Source organism: Schistocerca piceifrons, chromosome 1 (genome assembly GCF_021461385.2).
Source record: "Schistocerca piceifrons isolate TAMUIC-IGC-003096 chromosome 1, iqSchPice1.1, whole genome shotgun sequence".
Classification (NCBI taxonomy): Eukaryota; Metazoa; Arthropoda; class Insecta; order Orthoptera; family Acrididae; genus Schistocerca; species Schistocerca piceifrons.
The window spans coordinates 766271180-766295796 of NC_060138.1; the positions used below are offsets into that span (position 1 = coordinate 766271180).

Genomic DNA, 24617 nt, shown 5'->3' on the forward strand with positions numbered 1-24617 from the left:
TGGAGCAGTTTGAGGAGCAGGCTCTGAACTCTGCAGTGTTGCAACTGTCTTGCTTCCTTAGGTACATCAATGACACCTTCCTGATACGACCTCATAGTGAAAATACACTGGAGCAGTTCATGGATGACGTGAATGGTGTCCATCCTAGCATCAAACCCGGCGGCTTTCCTGCCATACTGTGGGGTAAAAAGCAGCAAACTAGGACGTGTTTTGCAGAGACATGGATTGAGACCAATGTTCTGGCCAGACCCCAAGATAAGAGATATGTTGCACCCTGTGAAAGAAGACATAGCAGTATAGTGTGCCTTGTGAGTGCGGCAGTATCTCTATAGGTCGGACAGTTCGCACAGCTGTTCATGCATCAACATAATGGGACTCCGTTATAAAAGAGGTGGCTGAGATTAGAATGAACAGCAACAATTTCACCAGAGACAAGGGCTACGCACTGAGTAGGGCATGGTACATCTTTGGATGTCAAAAGGAGCCAACAACAGATGCTTAACACTTGTAGGGATGTGGGAGCAGCGGTTTCAAACGTGGCGCCAACCCCTCACACCACCTGATATCACTCAGTCCTGCAGAGGGCCAGAGCTGCTGTGAGGTGTCCAACTCACCTTCTGTGCATGCATCGGTTCAGTCCACTCTGATAGGAGCCAGTGGCCATAACTGTAAGTATGTAAGCGGGAAATAGTACTAGCCTCGACAGTCAGTCGTTTTACTCCTGATGACGATGGTAGAGCTAGCCTTCGAAAGCTTGAGAATTTTATTGCAATTGACGCAGCTTGAAAACTAAGAAGATTTTATCTAGTCGTAAGACTCAGAGGAAACAAAAAGATAGTTAAACAGATAAGCTTTCGGCTAAAAGGCCTTTTTCCGAAACACACACACACACACACACACACACACACACACACACACACACACACACACAAATTTAACATTCACAACCACTGTCTCTGGTATGTTTACGTTTACCTTCACAACAATCAATTTCCACTGTAATACTTCCTCACAATGTCCCTTTTAGTAGTACTGGTTTGTATTAGTGTATTCGGCTGGATATACACCTGTGATCCATAACATTTGCAGTTTGTATGGAATATTATAAATCCATTCTTTGCGAATAAATACTGCTGGAGTCCTGTTCCTGACAAAAAATAGTCATACGTTCTTCATACTGGCTTATGTACAACAGGGTGTATACGGCCCGGGAGATCCGGGAAAAACACGGGAATTTTTTCATCCGGGACAAATCCCGGAAAAACCCCGGAATTTCTTAGAATTCCGGGATTTTTCATTGTTTTAGATTTCAGTTAGTTTTGTAGGTTTGAAACTTCCTGGCAGATTAAAACTGCGTGCCCAACCGAGACTCGAACTCGGGACATATGCCTTTCGCGGGCAAGTGCTCTACCATCTGAGATACCGAACCACGACTCACGCCCGGTACTCACAGCTTTACTTCTGCCAGGCATAGGTCCTGAGTTAGAGTCTCGGTCGGGCACACAGTTTTAATCTGCCAGGAAGTTTCATATCGGCGCACACTCCGCTGCAGAATGAAAATCTCATTCTTTTGTAGGTTTGACGTGTAAGATCTGATACTCTTACAAAGAACTTTAGTCCATTACTGCTGAATAATACTGCAGCAATGAAACACAAATCAGGGAATAACACCAAAATAAAAGTTTATTTGCATAGAAAATGGGTAATTTACACAATGCACAGACCAGTTTGCCACCACCGTAAAGTGTCAAAGGCTTTAGGTCGAAGATTATGCAGTACGTCCGTAACAACTAACGTGCATTCAATGTGCGTGACCTCACAATTGTTTACATTTCTAACAGATCACCAGTAAATATTACGAATAGTGGCTTGAGATGCGTTACTTTCAAAGGAAATTTCCACGCAAGATGATTTATGTTACGTGTGAAAATGTGCAGTGAATTTCTTAAATCACAGGGTGTTATAACTCTCATTCAAAACGTAACATTTTGAGGATCAACCATCTGAAAAGTGTTGGGCCCAGAAGATAAGTCATTTATGCCACTACTTAAAATTTTACCGGCACATTTTTATTTGATATACTTAACGTGTAGCACACGCTAAAAAAAGACCGAGCTTCAAGTTAGTTTTCATATTTAATGTTGTTCTTACATAGATAAAAAATTATGCGATCGATGGCAAAAAGTGTAATTGACCTTAAAAAAATGTGCATAATGTGTTACTGAGTAATGTCACAAGTCTTTTCATGCCAGAAAACCTCGACTTTTCTACGCAACAGATAATCATTTTGGCACGATTTTAATTGCCAAATTAGAGCCTGTTAGTAGGCCTACAGACTTCCTATCATTGTAGGACTAATAACAGTGGATGCCAATAGACGATGCAATTCTCGTTCGCACATATACATCTACTTAAGAGTTAACCGCTGTAGATACGCACTTTGCTGAGTTGAGCGAGCTTGGCCTACCTTCGTAGGGTACACGCCGTGGCCTGTCTTTCTCGTAGGCCTCGTGCTCCGAATAACTGCCGTCATTCGCTAGCGAGATCAAGTGACATGAGCTATGACTGGCTGACAAAAGTGCATCGCTCAACGCAATCTCTATTTTAGAGTTTCGGAAGCTACCATGCTGTAATTTGTGGAATTTGTGTATATACTTTCGCAATACGAAAATAAACTCTGTGCATATTGTCTCCCATCAAACAAATTTCCAAACACATTGTTTTTCCTGGATTTCGTTTCCTAAAGTGCTGGGACGTCCTTCGCCGGTATAAGACCTTCACGATTCAAAGGACTGATAGGTTTTACAGCTCCGAGGGAAAGCATACTGTTACTTACCACGTGTATGTATTTTCACCTGCTTTACACGTAATTTCATCCGGGAGAAATTGTGTTTTTAACCGGGAAATCCAGGAAAAATTCGGGAATTTTTTTTTTTTTTTTGTCCACATAGACACCCTGTACAGCCATTCGTTGTATCTAAGGTGTATCCACAGACTTTTCTCTAAGGTAATTAACTTTTGGGCGCAATTCTTTTAAATACACCTACTTCGCAATTATTAGACTTCATACTCGTCCTGTACGGTCATGGATAGTATTACAAAGGTCTGTTCATATATCTTGTGTTCTCTTAACAATTTCTTTGCATTTCAATTGGTCTATTGGGAACCGAGCGTAGAATTCCATAGATTTGTCTAACAGTTAATATTCTTTCTCTGGCTGTATATAGATGTATCATCTCTTGTTTTGGTATGGAGTAGTAGCATTGTACATAAATTGTACTCCTTGTTTCCTACTATGGAATGCTAATGACTTATCCTAATAAGTTATCCATCACAAAGACATCTAAATCTACTATTTTTAAAACCATGTATCCATATGATTCTGGTAAAGGTACAGGGAGTTCCACATTTCTGAGATTGTCTTACATAGAGGACTCAAGATACATGGTGCTAGGATTAGGATTCCTTTTTGTTCGTGCATAATGGCACTTACTAGCTACTTAATTCTTTAAATAGTGAGGCTAATTGTATGATCTGTTCATTGATGACGATGATCATGGCTCTCTCTCTCTCTCTCTCTCTGTAGTGCTATGTCATCCTTAGTGAATATCATTCTTTAGTATTTTTTCATTAGTTGTGATATAATCTGCCATGCGATTCAGCCCAGTGTTTGACTGTGGCAACTTGTTTGTTTGATAGTTTCAGCGAACTCTCAGGTCTTGATTCCGTTTCGATGTTGTGAATTTTACAGTATGAAACATCTGCTTCATCCAGAGTTCCAAGTGATTTCCCTAAATCACTCCTGGCAAATGCCAGGGTGGTTCCTCTGAAAGGGCACGGCCGACTTCCTTCCCCATCCTTCTCTAATCCGATGAGACTGATGACCTCGCTGTCTGGTATCCTTCCCCAAACAACCCAACCCAGAGTTCCAAATAGTGTTTCACTGATTTTGCCCATGAACTTGAAAATATTGTTCTGGATCTGGAACAGTATGTGGGTAATTGCTGAACTGAGTGTTCAGTTTGTTACAGTGTGGCTTTTTCTGTCAGCATCATTACTTAGTTTACATTCTGCCCTACAAATATTTAATTTGCTTAATCTTTCTCTGCAATGTTGGATGGCCTTGTTTCCTACTCAGATTGCTCTGTAGAGTTTCTTGTCAAGCATTCACAGGTTCAGACATAAATTTCTTCGCAGTATTCTTCGTTTCTCTATCTTGCCCTGATGACGGTAATTAATTCCAGATAAGTCTTCTATCTTTCGTATCTCCACTGCACCTTCATGTGATTCAATCCTCCTCATAGCAGGACCAATGCCTACGAGGTAAGTTTTTTTTTTTTTAAAAAAAAACCTTCATTCTGCTACCTTCTCCTGACTTTTCTTGCCGTTAATAAGACTTCAGTCAGTTTCCTTGTACTGCTTATTTGTAGGCATATTTTAAGTGTCATGTTGGGCAGGTCTACTGTAACTGCTTCATAGGGTCCTCAAAATTTTGCGTCTAATTTCTTAGAATTACCTCTGCTTACAGTCTCAACATACAAAAGAAATTTATCTCGTTTTCTAAATATTCTTGGATTCTCTGTCTTGACATAGTGTCTCATCAATTTCCTTCACTACTTTTATCTTCTCTCATGCTATCCACTGCGTTTCTTGCATTCTAATTTCACAACTGATGTACATGATCATCATCATATGCCTAACAGTCCTGTCCTCCTCCTCCTCCTCCTCCTGTAGGATAAGTGGTATGTTCACTTTTCTTCCAAACATTAATTCAAATGGTGTGCACTCCATGTGGTGTTGAATTAAATACTAAAATACTGTATGTACCTACTGATTACAGTTACTATGGCCCTCTTTTATAATATGTAAATATTTCACCAGTGTCCTGTATGTTCTCTAGAGAGCCCCATCTGTCTACAGGTGAAATGCTGTGGTGTGGATCTTCAGGATCCTTTATAATTCACATACCCCCTTGAATACTTTGCTTAAAACAATTTAATCTCTTGTCGGTCAACAGTACTGCCATAATTCTGTTCCTCAACACAATTTCTTATGCAAATTTCTCTGCCACTGTCTGGTGTCCTGTTTTTAGATTGGCGCTGCTGTTAATTACGGGTAATTTAAGGAGATGGGACCTGTATAAACTGAAAGAACCAAAGGTTAGGGAGTCTCAGAAAGAGCATTAGGGAACGATTGACAAGACGGGGGAAAGAAATCAGTAGAAGAATGGGTAGCTTTGAGAGATGAAATAGTGAAGGCAGCAGAGGATCAAGCAGGTAAAAAGAGGAGGACTAGTGGAAAGCTTTGGGTAACAGAAGATATATTGAATTTAATTGGTGATAACGGAAGATACAAAAATTCAGTAAATGAAGAAGGCAAAAAGGAATACAAATGTCTCGAAAATGAGATCGACAGGAAGTGCAAAATGGCTAAGCAGGGATGGCTAGAGGACAAATGTAAGGATGTAGAGGCATATATCACTAGGGGGTAAAATAGATACTGCTTACAGGAAAATTAGAGACCTTTGGAGATAAGAGGACCACTTGTATGAATATCAAGAGCTCAGATGGAAACCCATTTCTAAGCAAAGAAGGGAAAGCAGAAAAGTGGAAGGAGTATATAGAGGATCTATACAAGGGCAATGTACTTGAGGACAATATTATGAAAATGGAAGAGGGTGTAGATGAAGATGAAATGGGAGATATGATACTGTGTGAAGAGTTTGACAGAGTACTGAAAGACCTAAGCTGAAACAAGGCCCCAGGAGTAGACAACATTTCATTATAACTACTGATAGCTTTGGGAGAGCCAGCCCTGACATAACTCTAGCATCTGGTGAGCTTGATGTATGAGACAGGCGAAATGCCCTCAGACTTCAAGAAAAATATAATAATTCCAATTCCAAAGAAAGCAGGTATTGACAGATGTGAAAATTACCAAGCTATCAGTTTAATAAGTCACAGCTGCAAAATACAGATGAATGGAAAAACTGGTTGAAGCCGACCTCTGGGAAGATCAGTTTGGATTCCGTAGAAATTTTGGAACACGTGAGGCAATACTGACCCTATGACTTACCTTAGAAGATAGATTAAGGTAAGGCAAACCTACGTTCCTAGCGTTTGTAGACTTACGGAAAGCTTTTGACAATGTTGTCTTGGAATACTCTTTGAAATTCTGAAGGTGGCAGGGGTCAAATACAGGGGGCAAAAGGCTATTTACAATTTGTACAGAAACCAGATGGCAATTACAAGAGTCGAGGGGCATGACAGGGAAGCAGTGGTTGGGAAGGGAGTTAGACAGTGTTGTAGCCTATCCCTGATGTTACTCAGCCTGTGTATTGAGCAAGCAGTAAAGGAAACAAAAGAAAAATTCAGTAAAATCCATGGAGAAGAAATAAAAACCTTAAGGTTCGCCGATGACATTGTAATTCTGTCAGAGACAGCAAAGGACTTGGAAAAGCAGTTGAATGGAATTGACAGTGTCTTGAAGGGAGGGTATAAGATAAAAATCAACAAAAGCAAAACGAAGATAATGAAATGTAGTCGAATTAAGTCGGGTGATGCTGAGGGAATTAGATTAGGAAATGAGAAACAAAGTAGTAAAGGAGTTTTGCTATTTGGGGAGCAAAATAACTGATGATGGTCGAAGTAGAGAGGATATAAAATGTAGACTGTCAATGGCAAGGAAAGTGTTCATGAAAAGAGAAATTTGTTAACATCGAGTATAGATTTAAGTGTCAGGAAGTCTTTTCTGAAAGTATTTGTATGGAGTGTAGCCATGTATGGAAGTGAAACATGGACGATAAATAGTTTGGACAGGAGGAGAATAGAAGCTTTCGAAATGTGGTGCTACAGAAGAATGCTGAAGATTAGATGGGTAGATCACATAACTAATGAGCAGCTATTGAATAGAATGGGGGAGAATAGAAATTTGTGGTACAACTTGACTAGAAGAAGGGATCGGTTGGCAGGACATGTTCTGAGGCATCAAGGGATCACCAATTTAGTATTAGAGGGTAGAAATCGTAGAGGGAGAACAGAGATGAATACACAAGGCAGATTCAGAAGGATGTAGGTTGCAGTAAGTACTGGGAGATGAAGAAGCTTGCACAGGATAGTGTAGCATGGAGAGATGCATCAAACCAGTCTCTGGACTGAAGAAGAGGAAGACGTCGACAACAACAACAACACTGTTAATTTACTCCGGTCATCTTGGAATGTCAGGATCATAGATTTCCAGCTGTTTTTGTGTGCAACGGACATACTGTGTCCACATTATATTTTTTTTTTATTGCTGTTGTCACTGTCTGTAACTACTAGAGACATCTTTGTTTTGCTCTTCTGTGAAACTTGTCACACTTCCTAATAATGTCTTCCACAATTATCTTCATCCGTCTCCACTGCTTACAACACTTTATTCAGTATCAATTTCTGTGCTTGCCTTGATGTCCACCCAATATATTATCATGCATTTCCTTCATTTTTTTCTGCTTTTTTCTTAGTTCCCTTTTTTCGTCATTTTCTTCTTCCTGGTCTTCATTTTCCGTAACCACTCTTCTGTTTCCTGTACTTTTACGTATGTCCTCTACATCATAAGATCACAATTGCTTTAATGCACCTGCATTTACCTGGAGCTTTCTGGGTTTGTGCACAATGCCATAAAAATATACCTCTAGCCCCAATCCCCTATCAGTAATCAGTATGATGGATCTTGGACACAAAAACTCCATGTCATTGGCTTGTGACCTGTTACTATGGCAAAGCGTTTCCAATAGACATACGGTATAAACTGATTTGTAGCCCATACGATCTCTAAACACAGTTAACTCTGTTACAGAATAGCTCCTTTTTGCCCTGTTGAATGACAGTGAAGCATAGGCGATTAAAAAATCAATGCTTGTCGTCGCTAGTGATATAAATGTTCTCACTGTGGCTCCATTGGCATCCGTGCTCACTTAAATGGTTGCCTGAAATCTGATTAGCTCAATGTGGGAATATTTACAAATATTTCTCTTAGTTCTTCTAATGGAGCTCGTTGCTGATCTCTCTCTTCGTATGGCACTCAGGTCTTCAACAGTTTATGTAGTCAACATGCAATCTTAGTGAACTTTGGGAAACACCAATTGTAATATCCAGCTAACCCTAAATATCCGTTTAACTCATTGGTGGATTTTAGAACTTAAAAGTTCTTCACCTTCTCCCCATTCCAATCATCTGACCCTATACCTTTATCTGTAATTTTATGTCTTTTTTCAGGAATTCACAGTATGGGGCCGGTTTGATAAGTCAGTTAAAAAAGCAACTCGCCTTATTTCTTGACCAAGTCTAGTTGAGGGATATGCACTTGGGACCAGTGCTCCTCCAGCTTTTTCATCCCATCAGAAAAATAGGTTCTGTCAGACTTTGAAAAATACCCATTGACTCCAACTATCACTTCATTTGCTGAAAATTTCCTTCCAGCTAGCCACAGTTTCAAGTCAAGGAACAGGAAGAAGAAACTTGGAGCTATGTCTGGTGAACAGGGTGGATGATGAACCAATTCAAAGTGCACGTCATGCTCTTTGCCTTCTTTGGTGCACTTTCACAAGCCATTGTCCATTGTTGTGACAGCCATTTTAAATCTTGGTGTGTAATGATGGAGCCAGGTTTCATAAACAGTCACAAATTGGTGCAAAACTCTTGCAAATCATCATTTTAAAAGATGATTGCTTGGTTATCACATGCTATTTGTCTCTTACAAAGTCACCCTTTACCAACACAAACATTCCCACCAGTAAGAACTCCATCGTACCAGACTATTGTTTTGAACTTCAGTTGGTGTAACTTCTGACTCACCCTGTATAATTTTTAACTTATGGGGGATGGCCAGTGCAAGACATGAACCACAAATCCATGAATTGCACCCAGATAATCAGTCTACTACATTACAAATTCCACTGTATATCCACTGTGCATAAATTTCTGAAAAACGTTTAGAACAAACTATTTCTTGCCACTTTATAACCATATTCCACCTGCGTGTTTTACTAGGGAGCACGGAGCAGCTACAACCATTTTCATTATGCATATTAACAGTGCAACAATTGGAGCACAACAGTACATAAACTGTGACTTTACACTATTTTTGCAATACAAACTACACAGCTAAAGTGTGGTTAAGAAAACTGTTGAGTATTGCTAATTCATTAGTGTATCTTAAAGTTTTATTTAATGTAACTAAGTCGTAAGTTATCAAATATGCAATTAGGACGTACTTCCAAGAATGTAACACCACCAGTGTAAGTGTGCTATGGCTTCTGATCAGTCGTTGTTTGTGTTTGTTTCCATAAGGTTTATTCTTATAATGAACAGAGTATACCAACAACTTTGATTCTGGTGATAAAACACAAACATTATTGGCGCCACATGCCCCTACAATAATAAAGCATTTCCATCTTAACTTGTAAGATTTCAACCCTCCGGTTGTAATGTCAGGATTTTCTTTTTTGAATTCATTGAATAGTTCATGTAAATCACCATAGTATTAAACGTTTTTGCATTAGAACCTTAGTAGCATTTGCTTACAGAGTAACACAATCTTTTTTTGCCAGGCATCAAACAGCTGTTACTGTCGTTTTCATAAAACCTAATAACCTTTTTGATTGTTTTTTCATCTATCAGATTAAATGAATTTGTCATTTCTTATGCAGGTAGTACTCCCTGCTATTTTACTAAATGCCTTGTTAATTTAACCAAACATCCTGACACATTAAATTCACTCTAATTTTTGCTCGACACCAAGAATTTGGCAGTAAACTGATAATCTTAATTTTATCCTCTTTGTTTGAAATATGGGGCTTAGTTTTTAGCTTTTCTATCAAATAATCTTATAAGGTTTGTTAATTATTGTAACTGTCACCTGGTTTAGTACAAATTTGTTTTTGAAATTAAACTTCCAATTCTTTTTGACTGCAGTTGCTGCTTTCTCGAATTTTGCATTCAAGATGAAAGGTCTTTTTGCTTCATTTAATTTTTTTAATTGTTTTTGAGAAGTCACAAAATTCTTTATGTGAACTACCACTATCCATTTCTTTGTTCATTACAAATATATTAGCAATAACTTGTTGGACACAATGTTTTTCCTGGTATTACATTGATGAAAGGGCTTTTAGTTTTAGAATAATGACCAAACATTATCCTCAGATCTTTTGTTATAGGCTTCTTGTGTTTCTTAAATGCGTCCAAGCAAGACTGACCAGTAAGGTGATGAGATTTTTTAAAGTATTTCACTTTATGGTATTTGTAAATTGCTTTAACCTCTGAGTCAACTCTTAAGGGGAGCCGGAACGATCCATCTCCTCCATGTTAATTTTAGCAAATAGAAGGAACATTTTTTCTAAAACCATTAAACATATTGCTCTGAAATTTGGACTACATGTTCAGTGAATATTTATCTACAAAGTTATAATACCATGTTAAAAATATTTAATGGTTTTTGTTCTACAATTTTTTTAAACAGAAAATTTTGCATTTTTTCTTCTGTAACTCTTGACTTATACAATATTTTTTTACAATTTGTTATAAAAATGAAGGAAAAGAAATAAACAAATCTTTTGTATAAATTTTGTTAATATACTGTTAGCAGTTTTTGAGAAAATGTTCCTCAAAGATGAAAATTTTAAAGTTACGGGAAATGGCTTCCATTTTTAATACATTTCTACACCATATGATGAATTATCAGCATCCTTTTGTTTGTCCACTGTTAATTTCCTTTTCACTGGTCTTTTCTTCCTCTTTGCTGCATGTTGTTGGCTTTTGTCTCTTCTTCCTGCACCTCTTAGTCTTTCTTCATCAATTAGGTGCATTGTGGAAATGGTGTGTCCTGGTTGGAAACCTAAATGTTTCAGCACATCACATTTGATAATGTTTCCTTCATTGTGTGTGTGTGTGTGTGTGTGTGTGTGTGTGTGAGAGAGAGAGAGAGAGACACAGAGAGAGAGAGAGAGAGAGAGAGAGAGAGAGAGAGAGAGAGAGAGAGAGAGAGAAGTTCAGTAGCCTTCTTGGTAACTTGTAGTGCAACGCTCATCATTCACACTTCCCTGTGTTCACTTTCTGTTTATCATTTTTTCCGGTCCAAGCCTTCGGAAATTTACCACCTCCTTTCCCTCGAAGTGTTTTAACTTTGCATGTCCCCCATGAATAAATGTGCAAATTAATTTGTGAATTAAAGATAATGAAGTAATTTTTTTGTGGATTGCTTCTTTGGTTATATGGCTGACTTAATAAAAAATTGAAGTATTTATTGTAATTTTGTCATGTATAGTAATCCACAAACCTAAAATTTACAGGTGGCCCAGCAGTCAATGTGGGGAAGAGACAGTGAAGCAACAAAAACAATTATGAATTTTGCAAGTGTTGCAGCAACTGGTGGTGCCCCAGGATCAGGATCTAGCAGCTCTAGCACGAAGTTTCTTGAAAACGTCCCTCCTCAGGTAAAGATTTTCTGATCACACTGGTAGCGGAGATTAAATACTGTAATGGCTCATATATATCAAATACTATTTTTACTTCTAAAAACAAAGATGATGTGACTTACCAAATGAAAGTGCTGGCAGGTCGACAGACACACAAACAAACACAAACGTACACACAAAATTCAAGCTTTCGCAACAAACTGTTGCCTCATCAGGAAAGAGGGAAGGAGAGGGAAAGACGAAAGGATGTGGGTTTTAAGGGAGAGGGCAAGGAGTCATTCCAATCCCGGGAGCGGAAAGACTTACCTTAGGGGGAAAAAAGGACGGGTATTCTTTCCGCTCCCGGGATTGGAATGACTCCTTACCCTCTCCCTTAAAACCCACATCCTTTCGTCTTTCCCTCTCCTTCCCTTTTTCCTGATGAGGCAACAGTTTGTTGCGAAAGCTTGAATGTTGTGTGTATGTTTGTGTTTGTTTGTGTGTCTGTCGACCTGCCAGCACTTTCATTTGGTAAGTCGCATCATCTTTGTTTTTAGATATATATTTCCTACGTGGAATGTTTCCCTCTATTATAACTATTTTTACTTCATTATTTATATTAGAACCGTAGCTTTTAATCAGACAAAAGTGTGTATTCAGTGATAATAGATTAATAACATAAACGATAGTAACATTAGAAATCTCAGTTAACTACAGAATACTGAAAGATTGTTTATATTTTTGACCTGTATTGCATTTATTATTTAACACATTGTGGGCGGATATAGAGTCCATTACATGTATATCTCAAGGTAACTTGTATTTCCCACACGCTGTCTGTAGATGGCATATACTGTGATACATTTTAACATCTTGATCTATTGAGGTGGGTATTTATGAGGTATTTACACCAGTAGTCAGTGTGTCAGACGTGACTGCCTTCATGTGCTTTTTGCTTACATAGCAGTTTGATTGTATTTTGACATTTCAAATAGTTACTATTTTCGCCTTGAAGTTCCTCCTGCTTACAGAGATTGTCCCCTTCAGAGAACAGAAGGAAATGAACAAACCTTAAATATTTGCTGAGGTTTCTGCAATGATTATTCAGATCTTTCTAATCAGTATGAAGATGCGGATGACAGTGTGAATGACTGTTTTTATAGTTCTATGGATGATTCACAGAACTGTAAAGAAGTGTGAGGTGGCAGTGTTTGCAAGTGATTCTGACAGTAATGATGATAATGGCTCTGTTCTTCTGAATGGTTCGTTTTGTCGTAATGTTAACTTTTTGAAGATGGCGCTTGTGTTTAGTTACTGAATGTGTTGACTCTTTCGTAGTACTGGACCAAGCTGGTTATAGATATGTTAGTTTCATGAACCGGAAACGTGGAGCCAGAAGTATTCTAATAGTTCAGAAGTTTACGTAAGTATGTTCAGTTTTCCCTTCCCTGAGCTCTTTGAAGTAAAAACAACATTTGAATTACAAAGCCCTACATGCCATTACCCTGGAAAATATTCCAATTTACATTGGAACGAAGTCTGCAGGGTGTCCCACATGACTTCCTTCTCTTAAAAGTCGAAGCTTCCAGTTTTATTTAAAATTTTAATGGTATTTTCTGTAAACCAAGGGTAGTTCAAACAATTGATGTAAACATTTTTGCAGCCTGATGGAAATAGTACAATTCATCAATTTAGAGAATGTTATTTGAGAAATCAGCACTAGCAGGGGTACCAACGGGAATAACATTGCCGTAGGCGGAGCATGTGTATTATGCATTTTTGCTGCTAGGCGTGTATAGTGCAACTCATTGCCAGTTCAGTACCACTTGTGTTATTGTTTTTTTTTTTTTTTTTTTTTTTTTTTTTTTTTTTTTTTTTTTTTTTGGTGCGCCACCATATTTACATAAAAGTGCATGATACATATAATTTCAGAATTATTGTTGATTTAGTGAGTGCTTTTCCTTAAAAGGTGTTACAAGAATTTCATTCTTTGTCATTGTGTATGAGTTGCCACCCTATCCATTCCATTTTCATTATTTTTTTTACAGTTTGATACAAGTCGGTGAAAATTTTGCTAAATGTTTCAGAGCAGGCTGTTAAAATTACAGTGTTCCCATTAGTACTTACGAATGTATAGGTTTATACCAATGAAGAATATTGATGTTTTCTAATTTTTAACTGCTGTTTCTTGATTTAATTTTTAGATAAAAGCATGCAGATTAAATAAGTTCAGACTACTTCTCTGTTGCACTTGATCTTGTGCTGAAATCGGGGAACTTTGATGCTGCTGCAGGCATCTTAAGTTACAATGTGTGGATATTAAGGAATACTGTATATACAGTTACGGTGTACCCATTCAACATGACGTAGCATGATCTCTATCTGAGAGCAACAAGTGACAGTTATATATCCAGTTTGACAGAAAACAAGACTTTCTTCTTTATTGATGAATAAAGCTACCAGCCACCTATACTTACAAAAATGCTTTTATTTCAGAGCCATAACCAGTTTCAGGCATTCATGCCCATATTCAGATGGCTAACATTTCCAGTTACATGAATATTTTCATCAGCAGCATGTTGTCAGCTCTATCACACTGCACAAGATTGTTTGAATATTTAGTGCCACTTCTATATTGTTTTGATAGCAAAAAATGTTAACATTGCTGCAGTTGCTTCGATATAAGATGAAACAACTGTACACATTTATTCATGTTCCAGTGGATGGTGTTCCATCTCGCTATGGTCCCTACGCTGTTCCAGGACGATGTACAAGTTTTTGTTTTGTAAACAGCATACACATTCTAAACAAATCTCATTGACATGTAAAACACACTGTCCAGTCAAATTTCAGGCTTGCAGCCAGTTGTTAGTCAATTCATTGCACACTTTCAACTGGACACCTGCCAGCCATCTACAGATTATCCATCAAAGACTTTGATGGCTCATCTCAACATGACTGATAGGCGCCGAGTCGAAATATTGTGCAGTGAATTAGACAACAACCAGCTGCAAACACGAAATTTGTTCGAACATTCAGTTTGCAGGGAAAATTTTAAAATTCACGCTGTCCAGTGACATTAATGTGTCTACTTGTCAAAAGCCAGAATAACGATCTATTGCAGTATGTACCACTGCAGTAAAGTGCAGGAAGGGTGTCAATGACGTTCTAGAAGGTACCAACAGGGGTTTGGAGCCTTGCCGACTCCAGTACTGTGACCAGCTGCACTAAGTTTCTCGGTTGAGAATCCATGGCGCGATCAGCCTGATTGAGTTGGTCTCACAGATTCTCAGTTGGGTTTAAATCCCGAAGTTTGGCAGCCAGGGGAGTACTGCAAACTAAACCTGGTGCTCTTTGAACCATGCACATTCACTGTGAGCTGTAAGGCATGTTGCATAGTCCTGCTTTTAGATGCCATCACACTGAGGAAAAACAAACTACATGTAATGGTGAACATGGTCCCTAAGGATAGATGCTTACTTGTTGGTCCATTGTGTCTTCCAAAATGACGATATCATCCAGGGAATGCCACCCAAACATTCCCCAAACCATAATGCGTTCAGGGGGTTCACTTTCATATGTTTCAAGCCCTACACGCCAATTGCAGTCTGCCTGATGGGGCATTAAACATGAGTCACTTGAGAAGGCCACCTTTCGCCACTCTTTGGACTTCCAGCTGCAGTAATGGTGTGCAAATTCCAGCCTCTTGTCACTGATCAGCAGCAGTTAGCATGGGTGCATGAACAAGGCATCTGCTAGAGAGACCCATCTGCAACAATGTTCAGTTGAATGGTCATTGAGTAGATATTGTTGGTAGCCTCCTTGGTTCATCAGGGTCGTCAGTTGCTCAACAGCTGCTTTCCTATTCATTGTACAAATCTCCGCAGCAGTCGTTCATCCCTGTTAACTATGGCCCAAAGTGCACCACAATTGCCTTGGCCCAGATTTTGATTGTGGCATTTTTCCATACACAGTATATTTTAACCACGGTGGCACGCAAACAGTTCACAAAAACCAATGATCACACCAATTTGAACGTAATATAAATAGCTCTATTTACACATTGTGACAAATACTACATTGTTTTCCATGTCCCCATGAGACACTTTATATACCCTCCACCGCTAGTGCTTGCCATCTCTGAGTGGTTATTGTACATTGACTTCTAACATAGGTTGTGATCACATTAATGTGACTGGGTCATATATTCTTCATGTCAGTTTGGACTTCACACTTGTGCTTTGCACTTGATTTTAATGTTTACAGAGCAAAGAGCAGCCACTAAGCAAAGATATAATTTATTTCTTATTAAGCAAAGCTCTAAACTAAGCAAAGAAAATATGTTGAAGGTGCAGCTTTTTAAAAGCAGAAAAAGCTTTTACTGTGAATGAACTTACTTCTAGAACAAATTGTTTTCTGGTTTTCTTAAGCAATATTAGAGTTCAGGTGTACCTAACTTCCTACTGACATTACAAATGTCTTATTGCAAGTAAATTGTTTTAGGAAATGCGAAAATTTAAAAATATAAGTTATTTGGGTATTCTGAGTGTGTGTGTGTGTGTAGTGTGTTTTTATTTCTGCTCCTTTTCTTCTATAGTAGTTCTTGGGATACCTATGTAGTGCAGTTTTTCCTCCTCCACCTTGCAGTGAATGTATTCTTGTTCAGATTTGACTGTTGAGGCTCTGTGTTATGTTTAATTGTGTGAACAGCTGTTGGAAATTTTGTAGAAACTGTTTATTCGCTAGCTTCAATTGGTTGTTTAGAATGCATTGGGGTAAATTGAGGGTGTGAATGTACATTTCTAGTAATTCTTGCCTTCAGTGGTGGTATGTAGCATCTGTAAGTTCACTTTAATGTAAGAATCCAATTGCGTATGTAGATACATGGAAGTAGCAGTTCGCAGATTTACTTCTTTTTAAGTCTAAAGGCATCCATGTGCTCATGTGGTATCTTTTCTGGTCTGGCTGATAAAAAAAGCTGAGGCAATTGTCAAACTTTTAAGTTCCTGATTTTTCAAGGGCTAGGCTGGTGACCTTGGTGGAGTGTATTATGTTATGTTGCACAGTGATAGAGTATAGTATATGTTAAATAGCCATATTCCACCACATTTTGCACATGTGAGAGTGAATTAGGCACCCCTGCCAACATCCACAAACTTACTCTTTGCTCACCACTGCCTAACTGTGCCCATGGCCAACCAGATGCCCATGGATAGGCACTAGAGCCTATTTTAGAGCATGGTATGTGTAAATATTGACCATCTTTTCCCAGACTTATAAATTTATTTGGGCCTCTGAATACTTTGCGTAATCTATTATCCTGTTCTATAATGCTGCAAGTTATTCTGTTCCTTTATTTTTATGTGTGTGTCATGTAACTAATTGTTAGGCTAGAAACTGTGTACAGGTGTAGGGTATCATATTATGACTATTTCTTGGACAATCACTAGTACTTGATTTGGCGCTGTGACTTTTTCAGGTTGAAATTGCCTATAAGAATATAGTGTTATGTTTCATTAATGTGACATCTGTTTTTCCCCTTAGTTATGTGTTATTCTTGTCCGTTTATATTCTTGTCCATTTATATACATTCCACAATTTAATTACTATCTTGTTCTACCTGGATAACTGCTCCAGTTTCATTTGAAGGTAAAGTTGTATGTAACACTAGTCTGTGATTATTATGTTCATGCATTTTGTTCTGTGTGCTTTAGTTTTGTGGCAACTCTGTTTTTTGAGTAATTACAACTTGGACAATTTTTCTGATGCTGAAAACTATATTTAATAACAGTAGCTTGGTTTTCAGTACTTCAGTGTAGCTTTGCAGTGCATAAAGAATTTTATCTTTCGAATTCATCACAGGTGTTAAATCCTCACTCTCTTAATGTAACCATCAAAGCAGGACCACTGAAAATGAGGTTATAAATTCATAGTTAAGCATACTTGTCATGCAACCAAATGTTACATCTAACACACAGAATTCCATCTGCTGTATGTTTTTTGGCATTTCTGACAATATGTAGTTATTTTGTGCTTCTTGAGCAGCAGTTTGGCACTGCACTGTTCAGTACACATTATCTGACCTGGTCTTTGCACTGTCAAATAGGTTCTATTTCCTATGAACTTTCAGGGTTAACAAATGTCAAAACAGTGTATTGTATAGGCAGCTTTTGCTAGAGATAACTTTCTATTCTCAAAAGTTTTGAAGTACTAAGACTGAGAAAGCATTCAAGAAAGAAAAAAAGAAAAAAATGTAAAATAAAGGTAAGAGTTGAGCACCTTGGAAGGTTTTACACATGCCAGTAGTCCAGCGGAACCTTTGGTGACAGTTAACAGTATAGAATTCTGAACAGCACATGGTTTATTAAATTAGGTTCACAATTTTAGAGTGGTATTTTCTGGACTTTGATACTGTGTTTAGTTTGGACTGGAAGGCAATAAGAGGAGGCAAAGGTGCTGGTTTTGTTAAATTTGTGGCGAAGCATTCTATTGTAGAGACTTCAAAGATTACGGAGCATATTTGTAGACTTCCGCAGAAGTATATTATACTGATTGGTTTCAGTGTGGATAACAAGTGATGAACATATTTGTGTGTTGTGTGTTCAATATGCCCCGAGGTCAAGCCAGTTTGAGAAGACCAAGATTCAAATCCCTATGTGATATATTTTTTTCCATATTTCCTTAAGCCAGTTAAGTGCAATGCTGGGAAGAGTCCTTGGACCAGATACAACAGATTTCCTTCCACATCCTTATTAGATCTGAGCTTGTGCTCCCTCTCTAATAACTTTATCATTGATGGGACTTTGAAACTAAACTTCCATTCTTCTTTTCAGGCATTGAGAGAGAAACTCGAATCTTCCACCGTTCCACCCCTCCTTACTTTCATTCTGTTTTGCATTTGGTTCTGGATTTTGAATGTAGCAGCACCTATCATGTTCAAAGTGCATACACGTTTCTGCTCACAGTGGCAAATCGTCCAAAAGAGCAAAAAACACTTCATCTTCCAGCAATCTGCAGGTACATTCACCTTCTAGTGTGGCTTGAAAAATATGTGGCTTTATTGGTTGATACAACTGCTGAACTGTGTATTATTAGAAAATATTATATTTTCTCTTGTGGATGGTATGGGTGTTAGAAGGCACACTCAGGAGAGACAGTGAAACCCCTATTTTACACTTTTAAGTGAAATTGTGTAAATGGTGGAAAATTATTTTTTAAGCACATACATAAGTTTTACATTCAATGAATTCATTGGTAGTTCATAAAATTTGATGAAAAAGTCTGGAATTATGGTTAATTTAAATACCTTCTGGAGATTTGTCTCTCTGTTTTTCTAGTTCACAAATAATTTGAAAGTTTTGATGTCTTTGTAAAAAAATTTAGCAGATATCTGAAATAACAAAGATGCTTTTAACTTACCAAACGAGAAAGCGATGGTACATTGATACACACGCGCGCGCGCGCGCGCACGCACACACACACACACACACACACACACACACACACACACACACACACACACACACACACACACATTTCAAGCTTTCGCAACCCTAGGTTGCTTAATCAGGAAAGAGGGAAAGATGAAAGGATGTGGGTTTTAAGGGAGAGGGTAAGGAGTCATTCCAATCCCGGGAGTATACACTTGCACACACACAAATATCCATCCGCACATATACAGACAGAGGCAGACAACATACGTAAATGCAAAGAGGTTGGGCAGAGATGTCAGTTGAGGCGGAAGTACAGAGGCAAAGATGTTGTTGAATGACTGGTGAGGTATGAGGGGCGGCAACTTGAAATTAGCAGAGGTTGAGGCCTGGGCGGTAACGGGAAGAGAGAATATATTGAAGGGCAAGTTCCAATCTCCGGAGTTCTGATAGGTTGGTGTTAGTGGGAAGTATCCAGATAACCCAGACGGTGTAACACCACAACACCCCAGTTCAGTAGTTAACCTTTCCTCCAAATCTCTCTCCCAATCCGAAACCTCTGTCCTATCCAAAGGCCTTACCTTCAACCCTACTCCCAGATTCAACCAAACAGCCCTCGTCAAAGATTTACTGTCCTACACTTGTAGTCCTTGCTGGTAATATCATTTTGCCATGAAGAAAAATAATCCTTATCCCACTCCTAATGATCCAACTCCCCAAGACACTATCCAAATTGAACCCTGCCTGGAACAGTTCTGTCCTCCGTCACAGCGGGACCCACCTCCTCTTCCTCAAAATCACCACCCTCTCCAAACCTTACAGGAATTTCTCACTTCCAGCCTTGCCTCTCAATCTTTCTTGGAAAACCTTAATCCTACTCCCAACATCACCACAGCTGAAGCCCAAGCTATCCGTGATCTGAAGGCTGATTGATCCATCGTCATTCTTCCGGCTGACAAGGGTTCCACGACCGTGGTACTTGATCGTCGGGAGTATGTGGCTGAGGGACTGCACCAGCTTTCAGACAAAACTACATACAAAGTTTGCCAAGGTAATCCCATTCCTGATGTCCAGGCGGAGCTTCAAGGAATCCTCGGAACCTTAGGCCCCCTACAAAACCTTTCACCTGACTCCATCAACCTCCTGACCCCATCGACACCCCGCACCCCTACCTTCTACCTTCTTCCTAAAATTCACAAACCCAATCATCCTTGCCGCCTCATTGTAGCTGGTTACCAAGCCTCCACAGAACGTATCTCTGCGTACGTAGATCCAAACCTTCAACCCATTACATGCAATCTCCCATCCTTCATCAAAGACAACAACCACTTTCTCGAACGCCTGGAATCCTTACCCAATCTGTTACCCCCGGAAACCATCCTTGTAACCATTGATGCCACTTCCTTATACACAAATAGTCCGCACGTCCAGGGCCTCGCTGCGATGGAGTACTTCCTTTCACACCGATCACCTGCTACCCTATCTAAATTCTCTTTCCTCATTACCTTACCCAGCTTGATCCTAACCCACAACTTCTTAACTTTTGAAGGCCACACATAACAACAATTAAAGGGAACAGCCATGGGTACCAGGATGGCCCCCTTATACGCCAACCTATTTATGGGTTGCTTAGAGGAAGCGTTCTTGGTTACCCAAGCCTGCCAACCCAAAGTTTGATATCGATTTATTGATGACATCTTCATGATCTAGACTCACAGTGAAAAACAACTCCAGAATTTCCTCTCCAACCTCAACTCCTTTGGTTCCATCAGATTCACCTGGTCCTACTCCAAATCCCATGCCACTTTCCTCGACGTTGACCTCCATCTGTCCAATGGCCAGCTTCACAGATCCGTCCTCATCAAACTCACTAACAAGCAACAGTACCTCCATTATGATAGCTGCCACCTATTCCATATCAAACGGCCCCTTCCCCTACAGCTTAGGACTTCATGGCAAATGAATCTGCTCCAGTCCCGAATCCCTGAACCATTACACCAATAACCTGAAAACAGCTTTCGCATCCCACAACTAACCTCCCAACCTGGTACACAAGCAAATAGCTAGAGCCACTCCCTTATCCTCTCAAACAGAACCTCCCACAGAAGAACCCGAAAAATGCCCCACTTGTAACAGGACACTTTCTGGGACTGGATCACACTCTGAATGTGGCACTCCAGCAGGGATAAGACTTCCTCAGATCCTGCCCTGAAATGAGATCCATCCTTCATGAAATCCTCCCCACTGCACTCGCGCGCGCGCGCACACACACACATATCCATCCACACATGTACAGACACAAGCTTGGCTTGTGTCTGTACATGTGTGGATGGATATATGTGTGTGTGTGTGTGTGTGTGTATATATATATATATATATATATATATATATACACACACACACACACACACACACACACATATAATAGAGGGAAACATTCCACGTAGGAAAAATATATCTAAAAACAAAGATGATGTGACTTACCAAATGAAAGTGCTGGCAGGTCGACAGACACACAAACATACACACAAAATTCAAGCTTTCGCAACCAATGGTTGCCTCGTCAGGAAAGAGGGAAGGAGAAGGAAAGACAAAAGGATATGGGTTTTAAGGGAGAGGGTAAGGAGTCATTCCAATCCCGGGAGCGGAAAGACTTACCTTAGGGGGAAAAAAGGACAGGTATACACTCGCACACACACACATATCCATCCACACATACACAGAAATGTCTGCTTGTGTCTGTGTATGTGTGGATGGATATGTGTGTGTGTGTGTGCGAGTGTATACCTGTCCTTTTTTCCCCCTAAGGTAAGTCTTTCCGCTCCCGGGATTGGAATGACTCCTTACCCTCTCCCTTAAAACCCATATCCTTTTGTCTTTCCTTCTCCTTCCCTCTTTCCTGACGAGGCAACCATTGGTTGCGAAAGCTAGAATTTTGTGTGTATGTTTGTGTTTGTTTGTGTGTCTATCGACCTGCCAGCGTTTTTGTTCGGTAAGTCACCTCATCTTTGTATTTATATATATATATATATATATGGGGCGAGCACATCCTAACTGTATAGGCTGCCCGCACCAGTTCTAGTGACCGAGCATAGATGCCGTGATCGAACACGTAGCACGCAACTTCAAACACATTACACGTGTCATTATCCGTGTGGTGTTTCTCTCTCTCTCTCTCTCTCTCTCTCTCTCTCTCTCTCTCTGTGTAATCATGCAGTGCGAGGAAGCGAGTGCAGTAAGATGTAAGATTGAAACCAATGTTTACACATTGAAGAAACTGGAAAGTCTAAAAAGCCTAGTATGGAATAAATTTCTGTTGGTTTTAGACAAAAACAGTGCGTCTACTGGGTACGTATTGTGCATAAACTGCTCCACATTATCGTGTTTCCAGTCGGGAACCACTCATTTAAAGAAACACAGCTGCAAGAAACCTCACAAAGATACAGCTCCTTCACGGATATCGGCAGTAATAAATAGTATTACAGCAAAGTGTGTTGCCATGTGTGCTAAAGATGAGAGACCTTTTCATGCTGTTTCCGGTGAAGGTTTCAGAGAACTAGGCCAAGAATTAGCACATCTAGGTGCGCATTATGGAGAAGTTAACGTGGCAGATGTCATGCCACATCCCTCTACTATAAGCAGACATGTCAAAGAACGAGCCGATGCAATACAAAACAGCATAATGCCTTCTGTTATTGCAGAAGTTATTAATAAAATATATGCTGCGACAGATGATATGTGGACTGGTTCGCAAAATCTGGTGCACTATTTGACGCTTACAACACATTACATTAACACAGATTGGTCTGTTGTGAACAATGTGTTATTTACAACAAAATTGCTGGGAGTTAAGAAGACAGGAGTAAATATTATGATAGAAATTGAAGAGAGGATGGGTGATTGGGACATTTTGCCGGACATGTTGCACAGTTTTGGTTTTGTCTACGACCAGGGTGCCAATGTAATAAAGGCTTTGGAAAATCACGAAAGGATTCCTTGTGCTGCTCATTGTATAAACACACACTTAACCATAGTTTCGAAGAAAGATAACTTCTTGCTAAATCATGCCCGGAACATCGCATTAACAATAAATACTGCAAAATGCATTATAAGGTACATTAAGAGAAGTAGCCTCTACTTGTCTTTGAAATCATCATTGAAACTAGAGGCCTACACACACTGGAACAGCTTGTACACTATGCTGGAATCCTTACACACTCTATTATCATAGATCCTTCAAGTACTGTGTCATCACCACCCAGAAAGAGAGTTCGTTTCAAGGAATGGAGGAACAACAGATCATCCGCAGCAGATGAAGTAGATCTCTACATTTTAATGTACCCCGGAGATGATGATATCTTAAAGTGGGGGAGCAGACATGAAACAGATCTACCAGGCCTGGCTGCAGTTGCACAATGTATTTTATGTATCCCAGCAACAAGCGCACCTAGTGAAAGATGCTTTAGTAAAGCCGGCATGTTACTAACAAATCGCCGCAGCCAATTAAATATGGAACCCGTAAGTGATTTACTGCTGATAAACAATAACTATAATTTTGTTTCTGTTGCAAACATGTGAAAAGTACGACAAATTTAATGTTTCCTATTAATGAAAGGAAAAATATATCATCTGTTTGGAAATGAGACTCGTCTTCTATCCACGATCGTATTGAAATATCATTTTACTTCCCAATTCCTTTATATGAATTTAGCTGTATCTCGTACCCGATCTTGGAAACGTTACTTTTGTATTAAAAGAGAGAGAGAGAGAGAGAGAGAGAGAGAGAGAGAGAGAGAGGGGCGAGACGAGGTGAGACGTCAGCGGTGACCGGTCATGCTCGGTTATCCGCATGTCCGGAATCCGGACAACAGACATGGGGCGAGTACGTGGCCGAGTCAAGTCGTGTGGGGCCGGACACGAGCGGCTCGGTCCCCTTGTAAACAGGCGAGCAGTGACCGGTCAAACATTGAGCGTTGCAGCACTCTAGTTGGTACTTCAGTAGTGGCAACTATTTATTTATAGCTCGTACAAAATAGATACGTGTTTCAGAGTTTTACTGTCGTTGAAAGTAGTCACCAGCATTGTGTATAACCCGTTGCCTGCGATGTGGAAGTCGTAGGATACTCTTAGCATTGCCAGTTGTGCTGACAGTTCGAGAGGTGCAGGCTATTGCTTGACAAATCTGTAGCAGTTCTGAAGCGAATGCCGTGAAGTGTTTCCTTCAGTTTAGAAATCAAGTTGAACTTATGAGGGCTTAAGTCAGGGGAGTGCAGTAGGTGGTATAGCACTTAGCAGCCTCATAAGTCAAACAAATAAGTAACAGCTTTTACTGTATGTGCTTGAGAGCATTGTCCTGCAAAATGATGGTCGGGTCTTGTAGGAAGTGTCATCACTTCTGCCTGTATGCTGTTCATTTTTGGAACACAACCTATGACCAGTTTAGAGACAGAAGTGATGACACTTCCTGCAGGACCTGACCATCATTTTGCAGGCCAATGCCCAAGCACGTACAGTGCAAGCTGTTAGTGATTTGTTTGACTGATGGGGCTGCTAAGTGTTATACCACCTACTGCACTCCCCTAACTTAAGGCCTCATGAGTTCAACTCGTTTTCTAAACTGAAGCAAACACTTCACGGCATTCGTTTCAGAACTGCTACAAATTCATCGGGCAATAGACTGCGCCGCTTGAACTGTCAACACAACTGGCACCGCTAAGAGTATCCTACGGCTTCCACATCATTGGCAACAGGTTATA

The 24617-nt window shown here is 39.6% G+C and overlaps 1 protein-coding gene across 4 annotated transcripts in view; it reads left to right on the top strand.

Moving 5' to 3' along the window:
* Positions 1-24617, top strand: part of LOC124712302 (ankyrin repeat domain-containing protein 17) — a 278433-nt gene that overhangs the window by 245689 nt on the left and 8127 nt on the right. For all 4 annotated transcript variants that reach the window (XM_047242597.1, XM_047242611.1, XM_047242618.1 and 1 more), the window contains exon 39: positions 11327-11470. In XM_047242597.1, the coding sequence (XP_047098553.1) occupies positions 11327-11470 (144 nt within the window). The remainder of the gene's footprint in view (positions 1-11326; positions 11471-24617) is intronic.